Genomic DNA, 11,715 nt, shown 5'->3' on the forward strand with positions numbered 1-11,715 from the left:
ACAAATTAGGCCTAATCCCCAATCTTTTTTGTAAAATAATTTATGAATGGGAGTAGGGAATTTTGATCTGAAATCCCAAGTTTGTCAGAGAACAGGCCTATTATTTTAACCATGATGTTGCATTTCATAATTTTGTCAAATCGCGTTTTCAGTTTTGCAAAGCTCTATGTAGGAAAGTTAAACCTTAAATTAACTCAATAGGAACTTATTTAATGATAAATTTCATAGTTGATATTTCAAATAGAAAATAGATATGTATATTACATTTGATCTTATATCCTGAGTTAAAAGTTTTCCGTGTACAATATATTATATCCTGGATTATAAGTTTTCCGCGTACAATATAGCCTCTTCTGGGTTAAAGGTTTTCTGCATACAATATGATCTTATATCCTGGGTTAAAAGTTTACCGTTTACAGTTTGATATAACCTGGGTTGTAAGTTTACCGCATACAATATGATCTTATATCCTGGGTTTGAAGTTTTCTGAATACAATATGATCTTATATCATGAGTTGAAAGTTTTCCAAAAGATAAACTATCAAGGATTCGTCTTCATGGTTCAAATATAAGATTCGCCATGCAAAGTGGCAGTTTATCATGGATAGCCTAAAGCTTTCTGGGAAAAATGGACTCATTGTACAACTATTTAAGGACGAAAGATTTGTTTTCGTATCGTAAGAAAAGAAATCTTTTAACAAATGATATAAGATCATATTGTACACGAGTGATTTATTATATATGTTGCCTATTCACAAAAACGTCAGCCTGTGACCAGATTTTGAAATGATCTTCCTGAACTGACGGTGGAACTTCAGAAAACTTCTGAATAATTTTCTGGTGAATAGGTTGACCTAATCTCGTTCTATAGTTTATATATGACTGATCTAGTTTAACCTTGTTACCTTGTAGTACTACTCCACCTAGGTTGTTACTGATCTTGAAATATTTCATATATTTTATTCATTACTTATATATAGTTTATTTGCTGTTTCCTTTCCTCACTAGGCTGCTTTCCCTGTTGGAGCCCTAAAGGGGATTGTAGCATTCTGCTTCTTTACCAGGGTTGTAACTGGGATAGTAATAATAATAATAATAATTATTATTATAATAACAATGATAACAATAATAATAATAAAAATCAATAATACTGATAATAATAGTAATAATAATAATAATGATAACAATAATAATAAAAAAAATTAATAATACTAATAATAGTAATAATAATAACAATGATAATACTAATGATAATAACAACAATAATAATAAGAAGAATTAATAATAATGATAATAACAATGATAATAATAATAATGATAATAATAATAATAGTAGTAATAATAAGAATGATTATAATAATAATACATGAAGGAAACCAAAACACGAGGGCGTAATAGACGTACATATTACATATGACATTCATCGAAGGATATTCGTTATGCATTGATCATGAATCACTTTATCCTATATCAAGGTCATTTAATCATTCCTCTATGTGGACTATAAGATGCTATAAATGAAATCCCTGAATATAAATAAGCTTGAAATGAAACATAATTTTCTTTTGTTTGAGGAAAATGAACACAATTGATGATACATTAATATTTTTTCTAATTTGTTCTATTTTTTTTTATTAATCTTTTTTTACAGATGCAACTTTGTTCAACAGGCCTTTTGGCCTTTCTCATCATCCTTCCTCATTTTTGCTGGTCTCAGTATGCAGCTCCCCCAGGAGACCAAGTAAGTTCGTTTGAAATGTGATTTATGACGTCTATGTAACCTTCCACAAACTTCAGTAGTTTTGTATTCCTCATATCAAGCCATGTGGCATGAAATAATATTTCCCTTGACAGTAATCCATATTAGTGACTTTACCTAAAGAATGTTGCAACCTATCATAATTTGAATTTAAGACATGGCCTATTTTCCAGTAATCCTGTATTATCCTCTTTACTTAAAACTGGTTTATCTGTAATGGCCAAGAAACTGACAGCTGAGGGGTCCCATTCTCTTGCATACTGTAAATACGATATTCTTGTACATTTATTCTCATTGTGAGTCCGTTGATATCACCAATAAGACGAAAGTATAACTCCTATCAACTTTTTTTACGTTTTCTTTCGTGACTGTAATACACATACGCACATGCACACACATACACGCATACACACACACACACACACATATGTATATATATATATATATATATATATATATATATATATATATATATATATATATATATATATATATATAATATGATATGATATAATATATATATATATATATATATGTGTGCGCACGCATACAAACAAACATTTACGCCTTTTTTTACAAAATACATGATGAAAGCACACTCTTACATATGATTCAACTGCAATTTATGCTAAAGGCCCAAAATCATAAATTTGTCAAAAATCATAGCTTTCATTAACCATCAAAATAGGTGTCAGACAGACATACACCTGCAACAGGGCTAGACATAGAATCCAAAAACCTTCCCTCTCCTTGCCTGTCTTTTCCTTATTCAAACTGCTTCTAATCCTATTTAACATCGCAAGAGGGTCTGCCCCTCTCTTTTATTCTTCTCCTGTATTTCCCTTTCTCCCTTTTTCCCTTTTTCCTTATCCTTTCCGATCCCGAGTACCTGCCTCCGGGCTATAAACTGGATTGTATCCAGGGGTACTCTTCCTTCCCCCATATTCCCCACTTCCCTATCCTTATCCATATCCTTAGCTAGAGGCCCGAGTAAAAAAGACGACATGAACCCATTATCCCAAAATGAATGGTTCAAAACCTTCCCAACCTAAAGGTAATAAACCTGTCAGAAGCTTCTTGAAATATGTTATTCTTCAAGAAATTATTTACTTGACTATTTTAATTTTTTCTTATTGGCAGATATGGGAGGTAGAAGGTGAAATTGGTCTGGTAACAACAATGCTTCAGGACAAAGGACTTGTGGATATACTTGATGAATCGAAATCTAGGAAGATAATACGAGTCGGTTTGAAAAACTCAATTGATGTCAAGCTTATTCTCCTTCAGCACAAACTGACTTACAAAATTCTAGTGAAAGATCTCGCCTCTTACTTAAAGGTCAGTATAAAGGTCATCTTTGACGACGTATGCTATTCTTACCCTGTTTGGGATTAGTGAGTAAAATTACTCGTAGCTTCGAATCCATCCCCTCTAGGACTAACAAATAAGTCTGATGTTGAACCCCCTATTATTATTATTATTATTATTATTATTATTATTATTATTATTATTATTAGTTGAGCTACAACCCTAGTTGAAAAAAACGGATGCTATAAGCCCAAGGGCTCCAACATGGAAACATAGCCCAGTGAGGAATAGGAAATAAGGAAATAAATGAACTATAAGAGAAGTATTGAACAATTGAAATTTAATATATTAAAAACAGTAACAACATTGGTTATTTTGACATAAACACTTTCTCCAAAATAAAAACAATTACACGGACTTCGTGGTTATTAATTATTTCTTTTCATCTATTGTCAAACTTTAAAATAGTTTTTTTGCCTTTTTTTTACTGATTCTTATAACCTTAACTTTAGAGGCAAGTCTATCCCCATTTCTCCTTTTATTCAATATACCAACTTCCTTCTTGAATGACTTAGAAAAAAAAAACAAAGTGAATATTCAAAATATGATAAATGATATCCAGTTCTTTGCAGGAGAAGGATGGCGAGACAAGAAAGACACGCTCAAGCACTTGTACTGATTTATCTTGCCCCCAACCATTGTCTGATGCCTATATGACCCTTGATCAGGTAACAGTCTTTTAATTTAATGTATCAGAACTATATAATAAAGAAAATAAATTATTTTGAAAATATTTAACCGAAAACTGAAAGAATATAAGTATACTCAATTTTTTTAATGAGGCGCATTTGCACCGACTCGCAGAGGTGCCCTTTTAGCTCGGAAAGGTTTCCTGCTATCTGATTGGTTAAAATTATCTTGTCCAACCAATCAGCGACCAGGAAACTTTTTCGAGCTAAAACGGCACCCCTGCGAGTCGGTGCAAATCGGCCTCTCTAAAAAGAACTGACTTTTTATAGTTATTCTCAATCCAGACAGGTTTTTTAAATGACAAAATTCCTTTGTCTCAGACGTACTTGAAACATAAATAATTACTGATGCTGTATATTATTTCAAGAATTTAACCTTTACTTGGTATATCCTCCGTTTAGATTGAATGGTATTTGAAGGAGTTAAACATTTCCCATTCTTCTCGAGTGAACGTAACTTCTATCGGCAAGTCCATCGAAGGGCGGGATATTTGGCTGGTGCACATCAGGCCACTCAATTGCAGAGTGAATGGCGCTGTTTGGATAGAAGCTGGTAAGTAGTTTGGTACTACTTTTTATAAATAACATCACTGTAGATTTATAGTGTTTTGTTCACTTTTATCTCACATTATATTAGATTTGTATGATTAATAGATGTTCTCTTCATTTTTTGATTTCGTAAAATTTTAGGACTAAGTGGAAAGCTGTCTAAAAATATTTGGAGATGTAGAAACTTATGGTTCATTGTGAACTTGATCTCTCTCTCTCTCTCTCTCTCTCTCTCTCTCTCTCTCTCTCTCTCTCTCTCTCTCTCTCTCTCTCTCTCTCTCTCTCTCTCTATATATATATATATATATATATATATATATATATATATATATATATATATATATATATATATACATACACACACAGTATATCTCTTTCTGAGTAGGGATAGCTTAACGTGATGAAAGGGTTTATGTATCGCCCTGATCAGCATAGCTGTTCTAGTCAGGAACATCCATACTAGGTTGGTTTGCTGTGAGTGATCAGGCAAAAATCTCTCATCCTCACCAGTCCACACTGGCCAGCATGGTGATGAAAGTTGCCAAACCCCACATATGAATAAGGACGACATGTCTGAGGCCTTTGTCCTGCAGTGGAGTATAAACTGTTGTATGTATATATATATATATATATATATATATATATATATATATATATATATATATATATATATATATATATATATATATATATATATATATATATATATATATATATATGTGTATATATATGATCATTTATCACATTTACTCGTGAATTTCATTTATTCACATAAGCTATAAATATCTGTTAATATCGAATTCACTCTGCCTCGTGATCAGAGACCCAAGAGGGAATTAACTTTATGATAATAGTTTCTGGTCGGCCAAGGATTCGAACCATGATCAAGTTGAAACTGAGGTTACTGTGGCTGTCTTTACTACTAGATCTTTATACTAGTGGTAGTGGGTCTCTATGATCCAAGATTGAAAAAGAATTAATTAAAGTGTGAGAGAGTCTTTTGAGGAGTATCTGAATCTGTAACTTATTGGTTTTACAGAATGTGAATGGGTGGTTTTGCTGGAAGTTTTGAATACAAAAGTGAGTGGTAGAGAAACAGATGGAGTTATTGTTAGGTATTGAATTCCAGAAGAAAATGGAAGAAAAGGGTTTTGTGGAGATATGTCCAGGAATAGGTTCAAGTTAAGGTTATACAAAGTTTTCAATGAACTTTAAAAAAGTATGTATGGTAAATAGATAATGGAGAGATAAAGACTTTTATAGCTTATGTGCTAGTAAGGAGGAAAAAGCAAGTGAATGGATTTAAGGGTAAAAATGGAGGGATACATAATCATTATTTGCTTAAAACAAAACTTAAGGAAGATAAATTCAAGTATTGAAATGTGTCTATAAATATAAGCAAGGTGTTGATATTTTATTAGAAGTAAGAAGAGTATAAAGGCAAAAAGGGTGAAATATGGGCTGAGGTTAAAAAAACAAAAGGGGGAGTAGGTGGAGTCATGGACACAACAGTAAGTTGTGAAGGGTATAAAGGAATAGAAAGAGGGGATAAGGATAAGTAATGGGGTATGGAGGTAAAACATTTAAGGTGTTGTTGCTTGACAGAACCCAAGAGCAAAATCAGGCATACAACGGCAGTCGGGAATAGAATAAGAGAAGGGAAAATGGCAGAAAGAATTCTAGGACAGGGAAGTAAATGCAGAGTGTAGTGTTAATGAGAAAATGGATCTCGGAATAAAAGATGCTATCAGAAAGATGTTGTCAGACATGAATGGAATTTTGGATTAATGGATTATTTAAAAAAAATATTTAATGTTGTGGATAGAAGAGAAATAAAACGGAAGTATGCAAAATTTGAACGGGTTCAAAGCTGAAAAGCTGAAAGGAAGGCAAGTTAGAGATTAAAGAAAGCAAGCCACCAGGAGTAGGCAGGGTTTCAATTGGGATGCTTGGAAATCCTGTAGGTTATACCAGATATCCAAGTGGACTTGGTTGGGTGACGTATTGGGGCTTATAAGGTATGATTGGCTGAGAGAAAAGTCCCAAATTGTTGGTTGAGGGGAATGATTGATCTGCTATATGAAGGGAGTAAAGGCAATTGTAAGAATAATAGAGGCAAAATAACACTTCGTATACCAGGGAAAGTGGGTAAGATTTTGATGGACAAAGTAAGTCATGACGGAGTACTAATTTGGGAAGAACAGTGTGGTTTTTAACTTGGAAGAGAGTAAAAGAATCAAATATTTATGGAGAAATAGTTAGGTGAGATATTTGAGGATAAAAGGAAAAGTTGTATGTTGTATATATGGTACTAAAAAGCTTATGATAGAATCAGTTGGGAGGCAATGTGAGGGCATTGAGAATGTATTGTATAGAACATAGATTGTTATTATGATGAAAGCTAAGAATGTTCTTGAGTATGAAGGAAGGGGAATGACTTTGGTATAGAAGTGTGTCTGAGACAAGAGTATGTTGTCTCCATGACTGTTCAACATCCTTATGGATAAAGCAATGTAAGAGGTCAAAGAAGGGATGCTGAATGTAGATATGAAGTTGTGAATGTTTTTTTTAAAATAATTGATGTTTGTGCATAATACAGTGTGGGGTATGGATAGTTTAAAGAAACTGTAGAAGCTGATAAATGAATATGAAAGGGTTTGCAAGACAAAAAAAATATATTAGTAAACAATACAAAGAGTAATAAAATGAAGGTTAATGGAAATTAGGAAGATGGAGTAGTAAACATTAATATGGATGATAGAAAATAGAAGGCTGAGGATAAGCATAAGGAATGATGGTAAAATGAAAGGATGTGCGAGTCACAAAATAGAAGCAAGAAAGGTAGCTGGCTGGGTGCATAACATGGTAAGATATTTTAATTACCTGCAGAAGACAAGGTCGGTGATATATGAAGGGAATTGCAACTGTACAGTATATGTATTGTAAAAGGAATTTAGAAGGGGAAATGATGAACCAGAGTAATTTGGAATAGTTTGGTCCTGTGGAAAGAATTAATTACAAAACTTTAGTTAAAAAGAGTTTATTATTCCAAAGCGTAGGGAGTTAGAAGAGAACTTAGAATGGTTTGGACAGACAGTGTCTAAGATGCATTGTAGAGGAAGGGCTCAGGTATCCAGAGAACATACAAGATAAGGGTGTGTGCAGACCAGTTTGACTCATTTCTCAATAGCTTTCTTTGTAGCCTAATTGTGTGAAGTGAATTTTGTAGAATTTGCTTGGTATAGGAAACTAGGGGCTCATTCACAATTCAGCAGTTAAAGGGTGAATATGGTAATGTCTGTTATATAGTTTATTTCTGGGTCCACCTCCTGTCAGGAAAAGGGACCTATTGTTTAGAAATTAATACACGACAATTTCTAAAAAGAAATACATTGCACTACTGTATTTATAGTGAAATTGCAAAGCTGTTTTCTTATCAGTGACTATTCAAAATACTGCGTAAACCATGTATTCTGTTTCATTCGAAACCCTCTTTTTAGATTTTCTGTAGTAGTAGTATATCGATTTATATTTCGGTTCTTTGTCTGTGTGTAATTATGAAGAAAGTAGTAAGCCACCAGAAATTGGCAGGATCACAAGTGAGATGCTGAAGTACGGGGTTGATAGTGGGATTGAGTGGCCTACCAGGGTTTATAAGTTATGCTAGGCAAAGGGAAATGTCCCAAATTAATGTCTTGAGACGAATAATTTTTTCTGCTGCATAAAAGGATATGACACTGTTGATATGATAATCAAACTTAGTACTGCAGCCTATTTGTTATTTTTGCTTAATTATTTGATATGATTGGTGTAATTTGATAAGGTTTATTTTTCATTTGTGATGAATGCCCCAATATTATCAATGGATAGCCTACTTAGTGATCCTTATCGGAATCTAGATATTTACTGACCTGACAAACTTTTTAGGTATTCACGCCCGTGAATGGATAGCGCCTGCAGTTATTCTTCAGTTGATTCCGAAGCTTTTAGAAGATTGCTCCCGAATAGGATATCTAGACATCTTTATTGTACCGATGGCCAATCCAGATGGTTACCTCTACTCGTGGACAACTAATCGTTTGTGGCGGAAGAACAGAAGAATAAATGATGATACTAGTTGTGATGGCGTTGATCTGAATCGTAACTGGGATTACAAATTTGGCCTCTTCGCATCTAGCAATCCTTGCAGTGAAACGTTCCATGGGGCATCTGGGTTCTCAGAACCAGAAACCAAAGCCCTCAGTGATGCTATGATAGCTGTTTCGAGAGATTACAACCTCTTGATGGTGATGGCCTTTCACAGCTATGGCCAGTTCATCTTGTATCCTTGGGGATGGAGTACAGAAGAAGCCCCTGACACTCCTATGATGACCAGTAGGGCAACGCTATGGGCAAACGCCACAAAGAAAAGATATGGGACTGTGTATAAAGTAGCATCTGTAGCAGCTGGTTTATATGCAGCTTCTGGAGCTACTGATGATTGGGCTAAAGCTGTTCTACAAGTGAAATATTCATATACTGTAGAACTAAGAGATGAAGGAACAGAAGGCTTCGTTCTATCCCCAAATCAGATTGTACCATGCAGTGAGGAGGTATGGGATGGAATGAAAATTTTATTGACAGCAGTAGGACCAGGTGACTATATCTATCTTTGATGAGCACACTGACATGAAAAAATATTTTTCAATTTTGTGTATCAGAAGATCAAAGGGTAAGTAAACAATCTGGGTAGTATTTGTTTTCTTCTTTTGATAGCTATTATTCACATAATCAACTGTTGTCTATTTCTTTCTGAGGTCATGAAAATAAAACACCTTAAGTGTTGAATTTTGCATAGCTCTGTCGACCGTGGTACTGCTCTTAAAACATACTATACCACAATGAAGTGAAACAGGACCCCTTCACCCCCCCCCCCCCTCTCATCATCAAAGCCAACCTTTCATCCTCTTTTGCCTCTGTCAGTTTTCAGTAACCATTTACTGGTTGAGAGGTAAGCAGAATTCGAACCCTAAACCTTTCAAATACTAGCCCAGTGCTCTACCAGAGCCACACTGAATTGTCAGTCTGTGTCAACCCCATTATTTTTCGATAGGGGAAGCGGTATATGAACTTACATAAGCATTCCTGTAACTTGATTAATGCACTCTATAACTTGAATGGCACTTGTGTTATAATAGAAAATATCAAATTGTTTTGATTCTACTTTCATTCAATACTGCCTGATCGACTAGATTAATGTTATTCAACAATATGTATGTATATATATATATATATATATATATATATATATATATATATATATATATATATATATATATATATTTCATCTCACACTGATCTGATTGCCAAACGTATGACTACTTGTTCTCACACCATCCCTCGGTTAGGGATGGAGAGAGAGAGAGAGAGAGAGAGAGAGAGAGAGAGAGAGAGAGAGAGAGAGAGAGAGAGAGTAGTCAAATACTGTATTGAAAATTTCAAACTAAAAGATATAAGTCAAAACTGTTAAAATATAGAAATGTCCCCAAAATATAATTAAAATAAAGAAAAGTTTAAACGGAAATATCATTGTAATATTGCTCACAGAATGTTGAAGACAGCATGTTTTATCATCTAGCTGCCAAACATTGGATCAAGTAAAAATATATTGTTTAAAATATATGTAAAATCAAAGTTAACTATGTTTGTTACAATTTTGACATCAAAAAGATATTTTTTCATCATTTTATTCTAATATACTCCTCTTAAATAGGTATTTTGGCAGATTCTCAATTGGCGCATAATATTTGTAAGAACCAGGATATTGTTAAATCAACCAAGTCCATCGATTGCTGCTCCTGTCTATCCCCATTCATGTGTTCCTCAGGGCAGTGTTCTTGGGCCATTATTTTTCATACTATAGGCCTATACACATATGTGGTTTGGCCTTGGAAACAAGGTCGTTGCATATGCAGATGATGCTACTCTCGTTGCATCAATTCCAGCTCCTGAATGTAGATCTGGGGTTGCTGAGTCCTTTAATAGATATCTAGATGAAATTAATTCAGTGTGCAAATTATGGGGCATGAAGATGAATCCTAACAAAACTCAAAATATAATTGTAAGTGCGTATGTTGAGGACAGTGGCTCCTCAAAATTCAGATCTCTGTATTGATAATGTTTCTTTAACACTGTATGCCTTTAAAATGTTTGGTGTGATGCTTGATAGCAAATTTACTATTGAGAAACACATTCGGTCTTTCTGTTTTTCTGTTGCACAAAAAATTTGGCTTATTGAAAAAGTCTTATAAAAATTTTGGTTATCAATCTATTCTGAAGTGTTTTGACTATTTTATTCTGCCTTGTTTCGAGTATTGTATTGCTGTCTGATCTTCAGCTGTAGATTCTCACCTCAATTTATTGAACAGGAACTTATGGTCTATTAAATTTCCTATTCCTGATTTGAATATTAATCTCTGGGACCGTCGTTCAGTTAGTTCGTTATGCATGTTGCATAAGATTTTTCATAATTCTGACTACTATTGCATTTAGATCTTTCCGGACAGTACTATTATATTCGTACTACAAGGTATGTAGTTAATTTCAATAGCCATGCCATTTCCATCATAAGGCTCAATACTACATAATATTCTAGAAATGTTTATTCCAAGTGTGACCAAGTTGTGGAATGATCTTCCTAATCTAGTAGTTGAATCGGTGGAACATCAAAAGTTCCAACTTGCAGTAAATGTTTTTTTTTTTTTTTGTCGAACAGGGTGCCATAAGTCTCTTTTTATAGTTTATAAATGAAAGATTTATTTTAATGTTGTTGCTCTTCTTAAATGGCTTTTAAATAAGTCTGAATTTGAAAATCCAGTGTGTGGATGTTAAAGATACAATAGTTAACCTCTAATAACGTTTTCTTTATTTTGAAATACGTATCGTTTTCTTTGTCTGAATACTCTGAATGGATTTAAGAGTTGCGTTCATGAAACAACAACAGGCAATGTTAAAAAGCTTGCTGATACACTTCACTCCCATATATCTATTCGATACTTATTGCTGTTATTAAAAGAAAACTACTTTTGATTGTTTATTATAGTCCAACTAGTCTATTAAAGGAGTAATTAATTATTTCATGGCTAAATTGTATTTTTCAGCTAATGAAAGAATTAAAGAAACGCAGTCTGTTGGAGGTCTATGATTGGCTGAAGTAAAATCATGACGATGACGTCCAGTTTTAGGGAAATTTTGCTCAAATAGGGGAATGTTAGCCATTTGGTGTAAAAAAAAAAAACTGCGATATCGGATTAATGCCCGAATTATTGGGGAAGTTTAATGCTCGCGCATTAAAATCCCCAATTTTCCTCA

At 33.6% G+C, this 11,715-nt stretch overlaps 1 protein-coding gene across 1 annotated transcript in view; it reads left to right on the plus strand.

The window, feature by feature from the left end:
- The window catches only part of LOC137630192 (carboxypeptidase B-like), a 12,575-nt gene extending 3,006 nt beyond the window's left edge, over positions 1-9,569 (plus strand). Inside the window, exons 2-6 of the mRNA XM_068361637.1 lie at positions 1,652-1,741; positions 2,900-3,097; positions 3,700-3,795; positions 4,219-4,369; positions 8,293-9,569. Coding sequence (XP_068217738.1) covers positions 1,652-1,741; positions 2,900-3,097; positions 3,700-3,795; positions 4,219-4,369; positions 8,293-9,020 — 1,263 coding nt within the window. The 3' untranslated portion in view covers positions 9,021-9,569. The remainder of the gene's footprint in view (positions 1-1,651; positions 1,742-2,899; positions 3,098-3,699; positions 3,796-4,218; positions 4,370-8,292) is intronic.
- Positions 9,570-11,715: the final 2,146 nt, after the last annotated feature.

The sequence above is a fragment of the Palaemon carinicauda genome, chromosome 38, assembly GCF_036898095.1.
Source record: "Palaemon carinicauda isolate YSFRI2023 chromosome 38, ASM3689809v2, whole genome shotgun sequence".
NCBI classification, from domain to species: Eukaryota; Metazoa; Arthropoda; class Malacostraca; order Decapoda; family Palaemonidae; genus Palaemon; species Palaemon carinicauda.